Here is a 21,742-nt window from a genome sequence, read left to right as displayed (position 1 = left end):
AACTCATATCCACTGTGCTGTGCAAATCACGACTGTTTATTATGCTATGTTGTTCTCCGTGTGCTGTGGAAACCATGTGTGGCCTCATTCTTTTCACAAGTAATCAGCTAAGACTTGGTATCCTCAATTTCCATGTTTTCACTGATCTTCTGGGTAAGCTGGTTGCAGCTACAGACCAGTCATGGCAGCCTGGAACAATATGGCCGTCACACTACACACCACATGGGGCAAAATGTCCAGTCTGGAAAAGCAGACTCTCATTTTTATTATGTCAGACCAAATACAGTAAAAAAAGAAGAAAGACAAGTGGCTGTAAAAAGAAAAAGCAGAAGTGTGACTCTTGCCCCTGCTTTTTTTTCTCTGGGGAAATAAGAAGTTGCCAGTCCAGGTGCTAAACAGAGTTGTTGGTTGACAGAAAAGTCAAGTGGCTGATGGGGTGCACTTTACAGTAATTTAGAAGACACAGGCTATCATCATCCCATTCAGTGAAGCTTGATTTTCTTAATCCTTGATGATGTTGCAATAGCCTTCACCATCCTGGTCTACTAGTTTCTTTCAGTTAAGAACTATGGAGAGAGGATGGCGGGGGTCTAGAGCTCTTTCGGGATACACTGCAAGCAAATTGAGCTGCTTGTTTGGGGAAAATAAACAACTGGAAGACGCAAGTGCTTGCATTTTTCTTGTGAAAGATAGTCTGCTCCCTTGCTAGCCTGGCCAATTCAGTGGCTTGGCCAAGCAGAAGGGCCCCACCCTTTAATAGCTCTGAGGATTCTGCTCCTGATCATCTGGTCGAACTAGAAATTCAGAGGTAGTACATGAATAATCAAGCTTTACCTAGAGAAATACAGAACTTCTGTTTGTACAAAGAAGAAGTAGAGAAGGGAAGAAATCCACCTACGACTTCCACCTCTGCCAGTACCACTGCTCCTTCTCCTCCTCCTCCCTCCCCTCCTCCTCCTCCCTCCCTTCCTCCTCCTCCATCTCCCTCCCCTCCTCTTCCTCCCTCCTCCCTCCCCTCCTCCTCCTCCTGCCTCCCCTCCTCCTCCTCCCCTCCCTCCCCTCCATCTCCCTCCCCTCCTCCTCCTCCCCTCCTCCTCCTCCCCTCCTCCTCCTCCACCTGCCTCCCCTCCTCCTCCACTTCTCTCCCCTCTTCCTCCACCTCCTTCCCCTCCTCCTCTTCCTCTTCCCTCCCCTCCTCCTCCCACCTTCTTCCCCTTCCTTCCTCCTCTTCCCCTCTTCCTCCTCCTCTTTTCCCTTCTCTTCTTCACTCCCCCACCCCATCTCCTTCAGTTCTTCTCTTCCTCTCCTTCCCCCTCTATCTTCAGCCAGACCTGGGGTCTGTACCAGAAGAGGCAACTTGGAACCTCTACTCTGTCCTTTCTCTGTATTCTTCAGACCCAGAAGAGGACTGGTCACCTGGGCAAATGTGGTAAATGTGCACCTTCCTCACCAAGGTGAGCAGGGTGTGCTTGCTGGCTTCAGGGAAGTGTGCCAGGCATAAAAGGAACCGTTTCTCTCATTTTCTTCCTCCCTGATCTTAAACTGCCTTCTGCTCACTAAATGACAGTACAGAAATGCTATTTTCATATCATGGTTCTTTAAGTGGAAAAGTTTATCCATGAATTTATGCAAATGAGCAGAAAGTCCCAAAGAGACCTGAGAATTGATTATTCTGCTTTTTCTTGAGCCCAGGAAGCTACTGGGGACAGAATGACACCTGCTGAAAACAAGGACTATATGTGTTTGGGACAACAGGAAGTAGTGACCAGCCAGAAGCCCGTCCTGACCTGATTACAAATCTGGTTATAAAAGAAAGCAGCTGGAAAGAAATTTGCATGTCCAATAGGTTTCACTATTAAAGTTTACACAACGTGGAGTAATCAGCCAAGCTGGCTGGCTACCCAGATCACATGATTGTGTAGAAACATGAAACTTGACTATGTGCTCGAGCAAGTTTTACTTCTCCCTAGTGTAGGGTGTCTGCCAGCAGCCGGCACTCTCTCGGAAATCAGACTCAAGTGACTGGGACCCTTGAGATCAAAGGCTTACCATGCTACTCCCTAGGAGGGCCAGTGACTGCTGACCTTACCACTGACGGTTATTCGTGGCTCTTATAATTAACAAAAAGAATGGACAAGCTTAACAAAATAACTGTCCCTGCCAGTCAGAAGTTGAGGTAAGATTTTCCCCATCCAATACTTCTCCTTCCTTTTTTTTTTTTTTTTAATGATCTACTGATTCTGAGAAAAACTGAAATCCTGGAATACTTTGCTCGTTGTAAGGCAGTGGGTGGCAATTGCTATAGAGAAGTACCCTGAGTTTTTAAAGAAATATGTAGGAACAAGTGGGCTTATTCTAGCTGGCTTTTGTCATTGAAAGATGCATGTAGGAAGCCCTGGGGAGACGGTAAAAAAGAAAACCCAAGGACTTAGATTCTACTGAAGTTCAGCTTTCAGAGCCTGAATACAACAAATTATTCGAAGGATGCGTTTGTCTAATCTGAATCTCAACCATTTCATTGTGGATTACTATTTAATGTTTAATGTTAAAGATGGTTGTAATCATTTGTATTCATTGCAGTTGTCTCTTATTTATTTTGTGGGTGGATATCACAATTGTGTGGGGACATGAGCTCTGTTTTTCCAGTGTTATTTTGTCACTATAGCAATTATCTAATAAAAAGCCACTTAGAAATTAAAAACCAGAAGTGGCCCAAGGGGCAAGAATCAAACAACTCCTCTGAGCTGTGGAAAAGACAGTATCCCAACTTTTTATTTTGAAGATCTTTTTATTTCATGGTAACAGCATCATGGTTGTTGGAGATCGGAAATTTTAAATGTTCAGTGAGTGTTTTATATTCCAACTACCACTGTGACCTTCAGTTTGTCATGGGTGATGTGACACGTGCAACAAGTAAACTATCACAAATAATAAAGAGCTAGACAATTAGAGGTTTTGAGACAAAATTTAAGAGAAATGAGTCTGGAATTTGCAGAGTGACCGCCCTTCACAGTGAGAATTTGGATCTTATACTGGTTAGGTGTTTGGTAAATGGTGTTTTGAAATGAACTGCTGATCTGGGACCGGTAGGCTCCATCAGCACGGCCAGCCATTTCAAGGGTGTGTTGTTGGGTACTGTGGTTTGACCTGCACTGACAGGGGCCAAGAAGGTACCTCAGTCTTTCCCTTGGTCTTGAGTCACTACACTCTCATGGGAGGGGGGGCAGATGAATCAATGAAAGTAGTAAGAGACTAAATGAATATAAGAAGGGAATTGCTGTAGCTGAGAAAGATCTCATGGAGAAAATGCTTCAAGAGCTAGGTTTGAGAGGCAAGTAAGACAAAAGTAGGGTGAGAATTGGAGGAAAAACAATGAGCCGGGAGGGAGGAAATAGAGAAACGCAACTTGGAACTGGACTTGAACACAGTCCACTGGTGGGATGATGAGAGTGTTCTGACCAACAGAGACTATGGAGTAGGGTGTATGGAACCAGAAGGTCCTGGTAAATTGGGATGTGTAGGGTGGAGTCAGCTCACAAAGGACAGTGAGGGCTCTAACCACAGGGGGTTAGAGAATGGTTTACAGGAATAGAAATGTCATGCCAGCAAGCATGTAATAGGGGGCAGGGATACTCTGTAATGGGGCCAGTTAAGCAGCCTAAGCATCTAGTGCCATAGGCCTGGACTTGAGGCACAGCAGTAAGGAGTGAAAGGAAAAGAGTGTAGGGAAGACATGCCAAAGAAACCAACAAGGCATGGATATTAGGGCTTCTCTCAAATGAGCAAGAGGGTTTTATATAGTCCTTTCCAGACATTCCATAACCTGGAGCTACGCTAAGCCTTAGAACCTCTTTTAGGAAATCCAGATGGGAATTTAAATAAGGAAAGGGAATAGAACCTGAATCATCATATGAGCTCCACCCTCTACGCGCCTGGGACAAAGTCCAGCTTAATCACAGAGTGAGTGGTCAATAGGCAGTATACAACCATAGATTATAGGGCGGGAAACCAAAATTATATTGTGGATAATCATACACTACACTCATCCGCTGAAGCAGAAGTAAGTTTTTTTCCACTTGGTTACTCAGTTGTCTTTACAGAATTGGCCTGTTTTGGTAAAATGTGCACTGCCGACGCGGAGCTTTTCAAAGACAGGAAATTGTAAACATGATGGACTTGAAGCACCACCTTAAATCTTTTCTGTAATTAGGTGGGATGTCAAAGAATAGGGAAATGAAATACTTGGTCCCTGTGATTTGTGCCCTCTGTCCTGACTGACACCAATTCGGAAGGTTGCGTAACTGCAATTATTTGGTACCAGGTGACAGAAGTGAAGAGCTGTGTTTATATCCTTAGGTTTATCAAAATTTATGTGAGACTTTGCCTAAACTCTTAGCCACAAAAATAGAGAGATAGTGAGTGTCCATCAAGGGCACATAGTGATCCTGGAACATAATAACTGTTAGATTAAAACTGGCAGTCATGAATATCACTGCTATTCTTTCTTCTTTTTTTTTTTTTTTTAATTTTTCTTTTAACGTTTTATTTATTTTTGAGACAGAGAGAGACAGAGCATGAACGGGGGAGGGTCAGAGAGAGAGGGAGACACAGAATCGGAAGCAGGCTCCAGCCCATCAGCCCAGAGCCCGATGCAGGGCTCAAACTCACGGACTGCGAGATCGTGACCTGAAGTCGGACGCTTAACCGACTGAGCCACCCAGGCGCCCCCTGCTATTCTTTCTTCTTAATTCCGTAGTTGTGCAACTGATTTCCTGAACATAAACGTAGAACTTTGCATTGATCCTTGGTAAAGTTTATGTTCATTTCAGTTCTTCTTTTTGGCCATTTTGGTTATTTTACCTATTGATTGTGTGACACGTGTGGCATTTAGCTTTGCAAGGGCTGTAGATGTGACAAACATCCTTCCTCTGCCTTAACCTAAGCGGCGAAAAATCTGTCGAGCACGGCAGAGCCCTGTCTTGGGTGTCGGGATCTCACTGCCAGGACTCTCACTTGGAGATGTAATTTCACAGCTTCGGGGACATGACTTCTCTCCTCAGGTCTTGGAATCTTCAATTGGAATTTCCAGTTACTTGGCTTTTCAAGTTCAATTCTTCAGAAACAAATTCACCAGGGCATCTGGTTGGCTCAGTAGGTAGAACATGTGACTCATCATCTTGGGGCCGTGAGTTCAAGTCCCACAATTAGGTGTACAAATTACTTTTTTAAAAAAGGAAAGAAATTCACCTTATTTTCACCTTTCTGCCGCTAGCTCCATCTCTGAGCCTCCCTATTTCTGTCAATTGCATCGTCATCAACCCTAACTCTAATTCATCCCTCTCTGCACCCCCATTCACCTACCGCACCCTGTAGTCTTTCTTTAATGAAGCTTCCATATATTCCATGTATGGCTTTTCTACCACGCCACCCTGGATAAGTCCTCCCCTCTCCTGTGTCCCCCATCTGCAAATGCCGAGTTTGGACGAGCCAATTCCCGAAGCCCCTCTCGGCTCTAATGCCATGTGATCATTTAGGCATGGAGACTATTCTCTGACCCTACTGTTTAAAGATAGACAGCTTTCAATGATTTTATCCCAAGGCCTTCAGGAGATGTTTCCTGACTGAATCATCCATCTTTGAAAGCTGTCCATCCCTAAACAGTGAGGTCAGAAAACACAACTACACAGCATCCAACAAGGTCACCTAGAAGGTTGCTGTGACGTATTTAGAAGGACAATGCAATTGGAGCCCAAAAGGGCTGAATTTCAACGGCCCATTGCTAGCATATGGGTCCTGAGGAAGTCACTCAACTTCCGTAAGCTTCAGTTTCCTCAGGTGTCAAAACTAGAGATGCCTTCCTCACAGCCTTTTTGTGAAGACGAAGTAAGACAACATGGGCTGACGTGCCAAGAATGGCATTGGCTTCATGGTCAGTATAACAAGTAAATAAAAAGTAAACACAATAGCCAGTACTTCAACCCACATATCATGAGTGACCATTTGCAGTCTCTCTTTCTCCTCATGGTAATGGACCCAACCCCCTTTAATTAGAATGGCAAGCAGAGCAGGAAGCTGCCCAGGGCCTCATGATGGATAGAGCAACTCTTGAACATACATGTGTCTGGGAGCATCTCTCTTCTCATTCTTTATAAGCTTAGGGCAGAGGCCTGTGCTCGTGAGGGAAGGAAAAAGAAGGCACAGCATCTAATGGTAGAGACAAGTTACACTTCCCAGGAAGTATTTCTCTTCACACTGCCCATCTGCATTATGTCAGCCAAGAAACTGCTCAACTGGGACTTCTTTTTAAAAAAAATTTTTTTTTCAACGTTTATTTATTTTTGGGACAGAGAGAGACAGAGCATGAACGGGGGAGGGGCAGAGAGAGAGGGAGACACAGAATCGGAAACAGGCTCCAGGCTCCGAGCCATCAGCCCAGAGCCTGACGCGGGGCTCGAACTCACGGAGTGCAAGATCGTGACCTGGCTGAAGTCGGACGCTTAACCGACTGCGCCACCCAGGCGCCCCTCAACTGGGACTTCTTGTGTCACACCAATGGATGGAATCCTCAGGCAAGGCTTCTTTCTCCTTGTGGGCAAGCTACCCTGGAGCCACGTTACTAGAATTTGCTTAGTATTTGTAGCTTTCAGGGTCATTGGCTAGGGAAACTTGGGGCACTCTTTCTCACCCACTCTGGGCATGGTTGTGCCAGGAAAACCCTAAACCAGAGTCCACGTGTCCAAAGCACCCTCTGTCCTGGATCCAGTGATCGCCAGGGTACCATAGCCGAACAACTCCCTTCTTTTCACGCAACTGGTCTCGAAGTGGTCTGTGATACACTTTATTAGGTTCGCAAGGATGGAACCACAATTACATTCCAGCCAAGACTCCTACATCACGGAATTGGAGGAGACTGGGCTGGTACTACTCCAGAGAGTAGTTCTCTCCAGAGAACTTCAGGCACACATTTGCAGATAGTATCTTGATTTTCCCCCACAGATGACGAACCTCATCTGTTCAGTGGAGAATTTACTGTTTGGTTCATTTTCAAAGAGGATCTTACTCTTGCCCACATGCATCAGCATCACGGCATCTAGGCTGGTTAAAGAATACGAATAGGAGGGGCGCCTGGGGGGCTCAGTCAGTTGAGCATCAAGTCTTGATTTTGGCTCGGGTCATGGTCTCGTGGTTTGTGAGATGGAGTCCCGTGTCGGGCTCTGCGCTGACAGCACAGAGTCCGCTAGGGGTTCTCTCTCCCTCTCTCTCTGTCCCTCCCCCACTCATGCTTGCTCACTTCTCTCTCGAAATAAATAAGTAAACTTTAAAACAAAGAATATGAATAAGAAAAAAAATTTGAATGATAGCTTGTAGCAGGGAAACGGAAAGGTCTCTCTGGCTTTTTAGAGACTCCACGGAAGCCTCCCTCTGCTGCCCTCCACGAAGGCCTGGCTGCATCATTTAGATCGGTGCTTCTCCACCAGGGGCACTTTCGTCCCCCAGGGGACACTTGATCATCACAAATGTGGAGGGGGTGCTGCTGGCACCAACAGGTAGACGCCAGAGGTGCTGGTAAGCATCCTACACTTACAGAGCAGTACTCACAGCAAAGAATCGCCAAAAATTGCAATAGAGCTGCTGTTGAGAAACTGATTTAGGCCAAGTAAATGAATTCTGTCTCGAACAGGAGGCCCCTCTTCATTTGTATATTCTTACAGAGATGGTATGTGTTTAAAGTTTAGAATATATATCTTTGCAATTGATAAGCCTTCTGATATTCCTCTATCTGGGACGGTTTGGGTGAGGGGTTGCCAAGGAGAAGGGCTAGAGGTGCTGGGGCCTATATTTCAATGAGTTACTATTTTAAAAAAATTTTAGGGTCAAATAAAACTAGATTCCACAAACGATATGCACCAATGGGGTATATGTTGTTCTCTCCAGAGAAACGAGAGCAGGAAAGATCTCCAGGCATAAGGTCATCTTGGAATAGTCTCTGTTTCTACCTCTGTAAGCAGACCAGGTAAACCATGAGTGCAAATCCTTAGAGTTGGGATAAAAAGCCAATTAAGTGGTAACATAGCTATTAGGAAGTCCAAGGGCTTATAGATCTGATCCTATGGCCAAACTCTGGACAGAGGTGGATACACTGTGTCTGTCCTAGAGCAGAATGTGTTGCCCTGAGGTCCATGGGTAGAATGTTTTGGGATAAAAGACAGGTTGAGGTGTGGGGGATGAGACACTATGTATCGGTCCACCTTTTAATGTCTTCTCAGTCCCATGTGAAGATGCTGCAGCACTGTGAGGCACGGATCCAAATAACTCTGCCATCACCTTGGATAGTTTCTGCAGCACAATTCACCCTTTCTTGCCTGATCTCCCCATGGCCACTGGTGTATATTTTGTGAAACTGATGGCTGGGTTTTGAGGGTGCAACTTTTTAAAAAAAGAGTTTATTCCAGCTTTAGTAGAAAGGAGTCCTCTATCCAGCCTCCCATGACTCTTTTTTTTTTTAATTTTTTTTTCAACGTTTTATTTATTTTTGGGGGGACAGAGAGAGACAGAGCATGAACGGGGGAGGGGCAGAGAGAGAGGGAGACACAGAATCGGAAACAGGCTCCAGGCTCCGAGCCATCAGCCCAGAGCCTGACGCGGGGCTCGAACTCACGGACCGCGAGATCGTGACCTGGCTGAAGTCGGACGCTTAACCGACTGCGCCACCCAGGCGCCCCCTCCCATGACTCTTTAAGTTGGTGTTGATCTTATCCAGAGGTGAGCAGTTGGTGTGATCCTCTTACACTATTGGGAATGATGAGAGGATATGTGTGCAAGGGGTCCAGGCTGGTGTGGGGGGCTGCTGCGTGTTGTAGTGTCAGACGCTCAGGCTCATGGGTGACCCCAGATCCTGCTTCCAAGCTAAAGGGCTGCAGTGCCCTTGCCCACTATGGCTATGACCTTGCCGGGGAAACCATCTGAGTCTGCTTAACCAGACTCTGTCTCTGTTGGATAATGGTCAGAGGGGCTGCCACTCTCTCCCCATCAGACACGTGTGTCTCTTGCTTCGTGATTCCCCTCTGTCAGCCCCTCTTCTGTGTCAGCCTTTCTGCTTCTTTAAGGTGGCCCTGTGTCTCTCTGTTTGTTCAGGGCCGTTGATGTCTAAGCCTCAAGGACAGCTTCAGTGTTCTCACTGCACACGCTTGCTGGACTTCCTGGGCCCCTAGAAATGATGTAGTCAGTTCTGGTCACAGGTTCCCTGAGCCACACCAGCTGAGCCTGCTCCCCCTGCTCTGTGGAAGGACACGGACAGCAGCGGAAAAGCCCCCATCCAGATCACACAGGTCTCCTGGCGAGGACTTGGGAGGCCGTCTCTTTAGCAACTTTATTTCTGAGGCAAGAAACCTAAGGCCCAGAGAGGTGAAGTCACTGTCGGAGCTCACATAGCCGATCCTGCTCCAGAACCGTAGCTCCCTGTTTGCCTGCTGGGAGAAGGGAGTACATAGGCCACTCCCCTCTTTTTTTTTTTTTTTTTTTTTACCCTGTGTCAGGTGTTGACCAATAGAGGTTGGTCCAGCTTAGTCTATATTCTGTATTTGCCCTAGATATTAAAAAAATTTTTTTAATGTTTATTTATTTCTTGAGAGAGACAGAGTGTGTGAGTGAGGGAGGGGCAGAGAGAGAGGGAGACACAGAATCCAAAGCAGGCTCCAGGCAGTCAGCACAGAGCCCAATGTGTGGCTGGAACTGATGAACCGTGAGATCATGACCTGAGCGAAGTTGGGCGCTTAACCGACTGAGCCACCCAGGCGCCCCTAGACATTTTTTTTTAACTAAAAGAACTAATTTACTAGTGAGAAACCCCAGAAACCCCTACAGAACCATGCCCGTCAGTATTTCAGGCTCTTACAGGTTTCCTGGTCTGCACTTGAATTCTGGGCTGACCCAGCACATTTGATATCTACGGATACATGTTTTTCCAAGAACGTTCCCACAGTCGTTTGTGTAGTCTGAGAGTGAGCTGTAATTATAAAGAGAAGAGTCGGTCTCACGCATAGACCGAGCATACAGGACCGACGTGGTATAATTTAAGAAGTGCTCAGAAAGGTGTTTTTGCCATACTGGAAAGAATAGGATCTTTGAAATCAGGCAGGCCTGGATTTGAGTACTTCTCTGTACTTACCAGCTCATGGTCTTTGAACGGGTCATGTAATCCCTTTTCGCCTCAACCTTTTCATCTGGAAAGTAATATCATACATTATTATAATAACGTATAACAGAACAGGGGGGTTGTAGCAGTGAATATGTTAAACAGAGAGGAAGAGATCCGTGGATGCTTCCTTCCCCCAAATCCCTCCTGGCCGGGGCTTTCCCAAATTGTGTCATTAAAGAGGCATCCATGCGGGATAAGGCAGTGTCTTAGAGTCCTGGTTCAAAATGAAAGCTCACCGAGGGTAATAGGTTAAGGCATTAAGGCACTATCTGTCACCAACATTCCTGCGGCTGGAGGGCAGATAGCTGGGCTTTTCTCTTCCGCACAGAGGTGGCTCAGTCCGCAGCTGTTAGCTGGAAGAATGGGACTTTGTTCAGGAAAGAACAGGTGATAAGGAGGGAAAGTTTGGAGGAGGGAGATCACGCCTAAGCCAAGGGAGTTGGCGGTGGGGGGCTGTGGTTAAGGATGCTCCCTACAGGGTGAGAGACCCCCCCCCCCATTCAATTTGTTGTCGTTGTTTAGTTTACAACTTCACCGCTATGGGATGAAGAATAATCTCTTAGGCACAGGAAGCGTATCAGTGTCCACACTCAGTACCTGGCCGGAAGGAAAGTCATCTTATTTTAGTGCGAATAACTATGGGTGGGATAAAATACAAACTTGGGAAATACACTTTCGAAAGGGAAATGGCAAATGAAATACCAAATCCTTGGAAAACCAGATCCTCGTCGTTATCTGTGACTATTGTGCCTTTTAAGCAGTCTTTACAGCCTGTTTAGGGTCAAAGTCTTTTTCTTTTTCTTTTTTTTTTTTACAATAGAAAGTCTTTTCATTTCGTTTCATATCATTCTCCACATTCAAAAATGATCACATTTGCAAACCAGTCACAGATGATTGGGCCTAATATACTTGATGCATGCCGAACACAACCTCTTAAAACGATTAAAACAAAAGGTATTTGTGTAAATACCTCCAAATAAAATGGGGGGAAATCTGCTTTAAAATTGCTAATGACCTCTTTGTGGGAATGAGGTTTCCTTTTGGGGTGATGTAAAACCTCTGCAACTAGATAGCGGTGGTGGCTGCACCCCGTCAGGAAGTTGCTCAATTGCACACTTCGAAACGGTAGAAATGGTCAATTTTACACAGTGTATTTCGCCTCCATAGAAAAAAGTGACAATGAAATTATTTTCTGTACTTACCATAAAATATTATACTTGGGGATCCGTGCTATATTTTTTTTCACCAATTAGATGTTGTTTCAAAGTGTGTTTTCACGTATTATTAATAAGCATTTTTGGATGGTTTTTAAGAATTACAAGGCTTCTTTCCACTTCAATCCCCACATGTGATATTCCCCAATAGGGTTTTTTACTCAGATCCCAGTGAAATGAGCTTAACTGAGCCGAATTTTTCAACGTACTAGAAATATCATTCCTCAAAATCACTCTTCACTCTCTGAAAATATCTTTGCTTTTAACTATCAAACTGGGATGCCCAGATAAGTGGGTGACAATATTATATTGTGCCAAGGTAGACATAGGCAAGAGTCCTTTTTTCCCATCAAGGTTAATCTTTAAAAGGACATGCTTGGGGTGCCTGGGTGGCTCAGTTGGTTGGGCATCTGACTCTTGGTTTCTGATCAAGTCATGATCTCACAACTCATGGGTTCGAGCCCTGCATTGGGCTCTAGGCTGACAGCATGGAGCCTGCTTGGGATTCTTTCTTTCTCCCCGCCCCCCCTCCCCTGCTCACTGTCTCCTTCAAAATAAATATATAAATTAAAAAAAAATTTTTTTTTAATTTAAATGAGCATGCTCGGTTACTTGGGTGGCTCAGTCAGTTGGTTAGGCATCCAACTCTTGATTTCAGTTCAGGTCATGATCTCGTGGTAGTAAGATCAATCCTCCTGTCAGCCCCTCCCCCTGCCCCAGTCCCCCTCCCCTGCTGAGCACAGAGCCTGTTTAGGATTCTCATTCTCTTTGCCCTTCCCCAACTCACACGCACTGTCTCTCCCTCCCCCCCACCTCTCTCTCTCTCTCTCTCTCTCTTTCTCTCACTGAAAATAAATAAATAAATAAATAAATAAATAAATAAATAAAAGAACATGCTTAAATTCTTAAAAACACATTCCTTTTCTAGAATTACACAGATTACATTTTCGGAAGGTTCTGAAATGTGATTAGAATTATACATCACATCATCGTCTTACAAATTTGTTGTTTGGGAATCATCAGTTCCCCAGGGCAATTTTCATGCCGGTTGAGGAGAGGCCGTGAACATAGCAAAATGTCAGCTGTCTGCACCTTGTTAGAACAAAGAGCATGTCAAAGCCAAGCACAGTGACGGGATTAAATAACATGACCTCTGGGGACTGTTCCAAACCAACAGTCTGTGCCATCTGTGGACACAGGAGCCTCCTGTAACTTTTTTGCATTTTGCAACCTGCCTATGTATGTATGGTTTTTTGGAAGAGATTTCCCTTCCCCCCAGTCCCTCCCTGCTGCGTGAGTGGCTGAGCGAGGGCACCAGCAAGGCCTCCTCAGTGCTGGGAGGAAGGAAAGTGTGTCCCTGCAGTCCCCGCAAGTCAGTAGAAACTATCACAGCAAGTGGCAGATCATCTAAGAACTTCTTGAGTCTAGTTTAGCCTATTTCCTTTGTCACCTCATCAGTCTCAGGGTGCTGTGCCCCGTGCCTAACTGCCTCTGGCAGGGTAAAGCGTGCCAGGATTTGTAAAAAGGATTCAGGGCCTTCATAGGATCATCCCTACTCCTGCCTGTGCAGGTCAGCCCAGTTGGACTTATAACCCAGATCAGCACTTCGGACATGCCAAAGACAACCACAAAGTATTTGCAGATCGCGGTAGAAAGAAAAGAAAGAAAATTGGTAGAGTGTCGGAGAAACTTGCAAGTTAATTTCTCTGGTTAACGGTGGTTAAGAACCGCAGAAACAAGTTGCTAACAGTTAAGCCGCATGCACCCCTCCACGCCAGGACTCCTGGGCAGTCTTTGTCACTAGGATGCCGTGAAAGGACACGGGCACGTGGTGCCCTGGTCTCCCTCCGTGAGTCCAGCCATCCTGCTTCTCAGGAGGTCCCAGACCCCAGAGGGCCTGGACCGCGTTCCTACCCACTCCCCACCTGCCTGCACTACCCTCTGCCTCTCCTCCTGCCATCTTTCCTCTTTGTTTTCTGCCCCTCCTTAAAGATAGAGACAGGCCCCTAAGAGCCCATGCTTCCCTCTAGCAACAAGTCAGCTCTTGGGGACCAGCAGCAGGGTGGTGGTGGGGGCACATGTGTCCCCAGTAAAGACTGCTTGCTTGGTGGAAGGATCGGATGCCTTCTCCAGGGACAGAGATGGAGGTGACCAAAGAGGCCTGTGGTGATGGCCCCTCCTGCCCGGGTAAGGATCAGGCTGAAACAAGCCAGCATAGGTTATCCACGGGTGGTTGGGAGCATGGGCTCTGGAGTCAAAAGGCCTCACTTTGAATCCTAGCTGTCCTCAACTGGGTGTAGGACATGGGACAAATTACCCAACTTCTCTGAGTGAATGTTTTCTCATGTATTAAAACTGGGATAATCACAACAATGTGAATATGCAATGTATAGGCAAAAACACTACTGATCTAGACACTTAGAGGTAGTTAAGATGATAAATCTGGTGTGTAGTTATTTTTAATCACAGTAAAAAATGCAGATAATAATAGGACCTACCCAGAGGGTCGCGAGGGTTAAGTGAAGTAATAGATGCAAAGCACCTGGCGCATAACACAGGCTCACTAAGCGCCAGCTTTTACTATTGAACTACCGATTATCTGAGTCTGACCACCGGCATGGCTTCCTGGGCACGGACTGTTCATGGTGGCTCTGGGCTGTGGCACAAGAAAGTGGAAGACGCAGTCCCTGCAACGGAAAAGCTGAGCCTCTGGCAGGAGACCCAACCCATGTGTGGAAAGGGAAAGAACAAGGTGTGATGGAAAGAGCTGGGGGAATCTTTAGCTAATCAATCTTTTTTTTTTTTTTAAGTTTTTGAAATTTATTTTGGGAGAGAGAGCATGCACGAGCAGGGAGGAGGAGAGAGAGGGGGAGAGAGAAGGGGAGAGAGAGAGTCCCAAGCAGGCTCTGCACCATCAGTGCAGAGCTCGATGTGGGGCCCAAACTCACGAACCCTGGGATTATGACCTGAGCCGAAGTCAGATGCTCAACGACCAAGCCACCCAAGAGCCCCTTTTGCTAATCAATCTTGGGACAGTGGCAACATTTCTCTAGAACTTAGTTTCCTCCCTTACAACAAGAGGGGATTGATCCACGATATTACTAAAGTCTCTCTCACTGTGACTACCTTAATGACAGGCAAACCTAAGAGTCAGGGTTTCCAAGCTGTGTGGTCTGAGACAAGACAAGCGTCATGATCTCTCTGGGCCTTGGTATCTGCATCTGTGAAATGGGACGGTGGTGCTAACTCATCCTTGGGGGGTTTCCTCACCACAGAAGGGGCTGTCAAAACTTTTGTGCCATCTCCAGTGTGGACTCACTTTCTAGAAGGAAGAAGCCCCCTCTGCTGCTGAATTTGCAAATCTAAATATAGCACCAATGATGCCACAGGAAGGAGGGACATGAGGAAGCTGGGCCAGGACTAGAAGAGGGTTGGAGAGGCAGAGGAGGGAAGCCTGCCAGCCAACGGGACGGGACAGTCTCTGCCGCATGCAGATAGCAGACTAGTCACTAAAAAGTGGCATTCTGCTTCAAGATGATGGTTCACAACCAGAGACTTCAGCTTTGAGACAGAAATTATCCAAAAGGAAGATATTTTGTGCAAATCAGAGAATACCCCAGTCTCTGTCTGTGTTTGTCCTCTGGTTTCACATAAACCAGAAGGTTTTTGTCATGAGATTAGGGGTGGCAGGACCTTTTTCCTGCATTCCCAGGGGGAAGGATTTGTGCTCAAGCTAGTTAGCTCTGTGTCCGGCACCTGACTTTCCCAGCGTGGGCACTCATCCAGGGTTTATAGACTAAAGAAGACAAATACATGTTTCATGTAAAAAAAAAAAAAAAAAAAGATAACATTAAACTTTAAGAAGAAATCCTCCACCCATCAGTAAGTTAAATAGTATTTCTTTTTTTTTTTTTATTTATTTTTTTTAAAATTTTTTTTTTTCAACGTTTATTTATTTTTGGGACAGAGAGAGACAGAGCATGAACGGGGGAGGGGCAGAGAGAGAGGGAGACACAGAATCAGAAACAGGCTCCAGGCTCTGAGCCATCAGCCCAGAGCCTGACGCGGGGCTCGAACTCACGGACTGCGAGATCGTGACCTGGCTGAAGTCGGACGCTTAACCGACTGCGCCACCCAGGCGCCCCAAGTTAAATAGTATTTCAAGATAATACTTTAAAAATCAAAAGTACGGCAAAAAAAAAAAAAGTTCACGATGAACAAAAAATTGAAATGTTATTGTTTATTTATTTATTTACTTCTTTATTTTGTTTTTCATTTAATTTATTTTGAGAGAGAGAGTGGGGGAGGGAGGGAGAGAGAGAGAGAGAGAGAGAGAGAGAGAGAGGAGAGAATCCTAAGCAGGCTCCACGCTGATGCAGGTCTGGAACTCATGACCTGTGAGATTATGACCTGAGCACAAGTCAGATGCTTCACCGAATGACCCACCCAAATGCCCCACAATATTGACATTTTAAATGAAGACAGGACCAGTATTGCGGGTCTGTTCTGCCTCAGACCCCGGTATGGGCCACCGTGCAGCCATCAGTTCTTCCCCCTGCCCAGCTGGGGCACTAAAGGGCATCTTGATGTTATCCTTCTAGCATCTCCCTACCGTGGACTTGGCTGGGGCCCAGGAGGGCTGCTTTCATACCGGTCTCCCAGCCACCAGTGTCCCCTCCTCCCTTTTTCTGCCCTAACCTGGGCACACCTCTGAGGAAAGGTTTTCAGGGGCTTCCTGCTGCCTATAACCCATCTCCTTGGCCTGACTAACAAGGCGCTTGCTGCCTGACCCCACCCTCCAGCCTCATCTATGACTCCACCCTTCCCCCAACACCCCACATCCTGCTGCTCTCAGCTTCTCAGCAGACCCCAAACATCCCAGCCAGTTTCACCTCTGGGCCTTGGCACCTGCTGTTTCTGCCACCTGGCTCCTGTTCCTCACTCTTTTGCCTGCTGAATTTCCATTTTCCCATCAGGATCCAGTTCCCAGGACACTTCATCTCAAAACTTCGGGTCAGCCACTCCCTTCTCAGGGGCCCTCACAGCCCTCTGATCCTCCCCATGGCCAAAGGAGGAGTTTTCCCTTTTACGTGTCTGTATCATATGGATGTTTAGGGATTAGCATGTATCACTTTCATAAAATGAAGAAACAAAACTACTTTGAGTTTAGGAAACGAAGTTTAAGATACAGCATACAAAAGATGTCACGTGAACCAAATAACAGTTCACAAACTGCTATCAACACTGGAGATTAAATGGCCCATCAGTAGTCCTGCCTGAAGTGCTATAAATCCAGGATATACGGAAATAAACTGTAGAGCTCCAAAAGACCTCAGCGCCCCTGTAATCCAATCTTCTCGTTTTACAAGAGAAAACGAGGCACTGAGTGATGAAGGGGATTACTCAGATTGGCGAAGCCAGAAAGCAGCAGAGACAAGAGCAGAATCCACCTCTCTGGGCTCCAGTGCTCTTTCCCTAAGCGACCTCCTTCCTGCGCCCAAGAAATAATCTGGAAGGGGAAAGGAGCCACTTAAGCTGGGCCTTGGGCTCAGGGGAACAAGTGTGGGTTCATAACAGTGGGCATCATAATTATGTCTAAAATGTTTGGTTGGGTCCAAATTGTGAAGGCCTTTGAACGCCAAGCAAATGAGTTTGTCCTTTATCATGCACGAAGCAGGGAGACATTGAGGACATTCGTGTGCGAGGTGACATGATGCAAAGGGGTAATTTAAGAAAACGAATTTGGGGGAGGGGAGGGACTGAAGTAGGGAGACCCAGATGGGAAGCTTTTGGCGTTGTCCGTTGTCCATGAGATCATAGTGGCTGTGGCTGAAGGAGTGGGCATGAGGAAACAGAGACAGGAAAGATCATCTGGAGGTGAACTGACTGAACTGGTGACCGCAGATGAAGAGTCAAAGAGAAAGAGGGTCAAAAAAAGCCCAGAAGGTTCAAGCCTGAGCATCCAAGGGTACCCGATTATAAATTCCATTGTTTTCTTATTCTCTTTCGTATCAGAAGCTTTCAACTTTCTATCACACAATGCTTGTATTGAAATTTAACAACAAAAATAAAACATACTATAAAAATGATGAGTAGCATCTTAAAAAGAAACCCAGACTCAATGATCGAAGATCATTTAAATACCTCAGAAAGGAGGAAGTCAGATGAAGGATCGGCAGACCCAGTGATGATTGTTACATTTTTAAAACTCCATTCATGGTGGAAAGGAATTAAGAGAACGAATGTCTTCTTCTTTATATATACCAAAGAAGATGTTAGAGAGATTGTTATTCCAGATGATCTTAGGAACATATATGTTGGAGGAAACAGCCGGATATGAGGAGAGTGCAGATGTTCTAAGGTACCCAGCCAAGTAGATGCAGATAATTCACAGATCCAAGCCCACTGTCAGCGGGGGTTCCAGGAGCTCAGGGCAACAGTGAATAACTCTCAGCCAAGAGGAAAAGTCAGGATTATTCAGGAGACCCAAGGAGTTGCTGCAGACTCTTAAGGAGGACGTGGCCTGGTGAAAGCTGGGGTTTAGGAACAGTAGCTGATGAGGGCCCTGACAAAATCCCTCATACACAGAGGACCAGCTCCACAGATACTGACAAAATAAAATTCTAGACCCGGATCGGACCGTGGTTAAGATGTGGGGGGTGAAGAAGGAGGAAGGATTTATCTGCTCTTTTTGTTTGCAAAGAGTCTCTTTCATCCGAGACCCTCTTCACTCCATTCCTAAACCCAAAGCAAACATGGATTTTCTCTGATTAACTTGCTCTGCATTCCACCTTTCCTGGAAAAGACCGAAGTGCAAAAGCCTGCTAAAACCTGCCTTTCATGGTCCTCTGTGAGTGCATTAAGGAGCTGAAAGGAAAGCAAGATGTTTTCTGATCCTTTTGTTTTTTCTACTAAAAATAACACCAGATAATACCATCTTTGAAATCATCTCCTGTATTTGGCAAAATTATTGGAAAGATATTTTGTAAAAGATACAAAATTATCTTGGACTACTTTTGACGATGGGACCAAACTACGCATGTGCAGTGCCTTCTCCGTGCTCCCTTGGCCCTGGTGGAGCTCTGTGTCCACCAGTCCACCCTTCTGGATTTGTTCTGTCCCTCTACATCCCAGGGCTGCTCTCAGCCTGTAGACACTTTTCTGAAAGGCAGCCAGCATCTATGGATTCTTCTCCCGTGCTCTCTTAGGCCGTGGGTCTTTCCTACAGTGATAATTTGGCCAGTGGTTCTCAACCTTGGCCACACATTAGAATCACCTGGGAGCCAATGGTCTGGTGGGGAGCCTTGGGTATGAGGATTATTAAAAGCACCCTAAGTGACTCTAACGTGTAGCCCAAATCAAGACTACCTCCTCTAAGAAGAAGATGTATAGAGACTGCCCGTTGATGTAAGCTCTTAACTCCAAATTTAAAAAATACCCCTTGTAAAAGGCTGGGCTGTTTGTATTCAGCTCCTGGAGTTGGGAGTCCCTGCTCTGGTGCCGGTTGCCAGGGAACAGAGAGCAGGCAGACGAAAAGTAGCTCTGTGTCAAATTTGTATTGATCTGAGCATAGGTGAAGGTAAGAGCCTGGTCCTCCACACCCACATCTGATTCTTTCTGCTCTTTTCCCCTATTGCAAGCAGACATCACACTATTGACTAAAACTCCTATGTTCCTTTCGCGGGAAGAGAGAGTGTCCGGGTAAGCCTTCAGCATCCCAATATGGAGTAAAGCTCTTCTGTTAAAGAAATTTCGGGCAATGCAGGCAGGTGCAAAAATACTATGGAAGTTGGGGGCCTTCTCTTGTGCTCTGTGCAATTAAGCCTAGACTAGAAGCAGATAAAATCTGCCTTGCTTCTTTTAATAAAGCTTCTCAGCTTTCTGTGTGCATAAGAATCACCAGTCCAAGAAGTCTGTTAAAATGCAGATTCCTGGGCCCCACCTGAGATTTTTATTACCTTGAGATGGTTGCAGGCCCAGCAATCTGAATTTTTGTTTTTAATTCAATTTTTTTTTATTTTTTTTAACGTTTATTTATTTTTGAGACAGAGAGAGACAGAGCATGAACGGGGGAGGGTCAGAGAGAGAGGGAGACACAGAATCTGAAACAGGCTCCAGGCTCTGAGAGGTCAGCACAGAGCCCGATGCGGGGCTCGAACTCACGGACCACGAGATCATGACCTGAGCCGAAGTCGGATGCTTAACCAACTGAGCCACCCAGGCACCCCTCAATTTTTTTTTTTTAAGCAGGTGCATTATTTTGCCTTGTACTAAACTTAGTGGTGATTAAAATGCTCTCTTCTTACACTTGGATACAGCTGGCTCTACAGAAGCATTTGTTGGGACTAAAGGCACCCTAAGAACCCAAAATAATTCATCTTTTTGCAAAGGTATTCCTGCAGGTTAGAGATCAAAATGCCACTCCGGTCAGGGCACGTAATGCCTGGTTTTATGCAGAACTGTGGTTAGTAGATGATTCCCACTTGTTGGTACCAATCAGCCACGCCAGGTTGGGAGCGTTCTCCCTGCAACCACCCATCACCTCCCCCCCCCCAGAAAAAAACACTAACAAAACAAGAACAATAACGAAAACACCCCACAACCAAACCCATTTCTGAGCACCTTCTGGCCTGGAGGAAATCAACCCAGGTGGTAACGCCCTCCCACCCCCACTTCCCTCTAGCAGAGGGCACTGATTTTGAGTTTTGTTCCTGGTCCAAACCAGTCCCCAGGGTCTTCTGCAAGAAGAGCCATTACAATGGACCAAAACTTCCTGTGTGGGCAGGCACCTTACATCCATTGTCTGTTATCTTCACAGCAACCCTGCAAGGTAGATATCTTCATTTAACAGATGCTAGCGTTTAGAAACATTGTTTTAGAGTGATCTGGGTTTGAACCTGAGATGGACTCTTTCCTGCCCCTCCGCCCCCAGACATCCAGGATTGTCAAAGCTCTTGCTGGTGCTGAGCTCAGGTCTGGTCTGGTCTGGTCTTCTCTCTCCACTCCTTCAAGCACACGGCGGGGGGGGGGGGGGGGGGGGGGGGGGGGGGGGGGGGTCCTGACATTTCATTGCTCCCTGTCACACCCACCCAGATCAGAGTTTCAGCTAATTAAAAGCCCTTTCAGTTTGCAGGAGGAGAAAAGGTGCAGATAAAGACTGGCTAGCTAAGCAAACAAAGTCTAAGGATCCTACTCACTTGTGAAAATGTTCGAGATATAAGTGAAAAATGCAGATTACAAAATGTCAAGTATCATCTTATTTATTTTATTTTTTTAATGTTTTTAAAAAAAATTTTTTTTAACGTTTATTTATTTTTGAGACAGAGAGAGACAGAGCATGAATGGGGGAGGGTCAGAGAGAGAGGGAGACACAGAATCTGAAACAGGCTCCAGGCTCTGAGCTGTCAGCACAGAGCCGGACGCGGGGCTCAAACTCACAGACCGCGAGATCATGACTTGAGCCGAAGTCGGCCGCTTAACCGACTGAGCCACCCAGGCGCCCCAAGTATCATCTTAATTATGTAAAATCTATACATACTATACACGTGTAGTAAAACATTAGAAGGCTTTTGATTTTTTAATGTTTATCTTTGGGAGAGAGAGAGACAGGAGAGAGAGACAGAGCTCAAGTAGGGGAGGGGCAAAGAGAGAGGGAGACACAGAATCCGAAACAGTCTCCAGCCTCTGAGCTGTCAGCACAGAGCCCGATGGGGGGGGGCTCGAACCCACAAACCATGAGATCATGACCCGAGCCGAAGTTGGACAAAGTTGGACGCTTAACCTATTGAGCCACCCGGGCGCCCCTAGAAGGCTATTTAATTAAATGTTAATAGTGGGGGTTGGAAGTAAGAGTGACGTTTTAAGTTTTATTTGCAAATTTTGATACAATGAACATGTTACATGTGGCCACCCTTATAGTGACATACAAAAATAGTTTCACTGCCCAAAAAATCCCATTCCATCTATTCATCCTTCCCTTCCTCCTCCTGAAATCACAACCACTGATCATTTCACTGTTTTCATAGTTTTGCTTTTCCCAGAGTCTAGTTGGAATCAGGCTTTCAGGATTGTTTCACTTAGCATAGATTACATTTTTTATCAGAAATAAAGTTATAAAATTAAAAACTGTACAACCTATGTGACCAGTCACTATTTACCTGTGACTCCAAAGAAAAAAAAGTCACATCATTCTTTGCCGTTCAAATTACAGTACCCCTATTCCCGCCCCTGGCATTCTGGGACTCCCAGGGCTGCATACACATCCCACACTGCTCCATACTGGCTCTTGCTTGTCTCCAGATCCATGAGTCCCTCTTCTTAGAGTCATTTT

General features: G+C 45.9%; 1 protein-coding gene across 2 annotated transcripts in view; it reads left to right on the top strand.

Moving 5' to 3' along the window:
* Positions 1-1,269: 1,269 nt before the first annotated feature.
* Positions 1,270-21,742, top strand: part of BLNK (B cell linker) — a 78,244-nt gene continuing 57,771 nt past the window's right edge. The window contains exon 1 of one of the 2 annotated variants that reach the window (XM_043597111.1): positions 1,270-2,176. In XM_043597111.1, the coding sequence (XP_043453046.1) occupies positions 2,130-2,176 (47 nt within the window). In that variant the 5' untranslated portion in view covers positions 1,270-2,129. The remainder of the gene's footprint in view (positions 2,177-21,742) is intronic. The other variant, XM_043597112.1, reaches the window with a different exon arrangement.

Source organism: Prionailurus bengalensis, chromosome D2, assembly GCF_016509475.1.
Source record: "Prionailurus bengalensis isolate Pbe53 chromosome D2, Fcat_Pben_1.1_paternal_pri, whole genome shotgun sequence".
NCBI classification, from domain to species: domain Eukaryota; kingdom Metazoa; phylum Chordata; class Mammalia; order Carnivora; family Felidae; genus Prionailurus; species Prionailurus bengalensis.
This window is presented reverse-complemented; position numbering and strand designations above follow the sequence as displayed.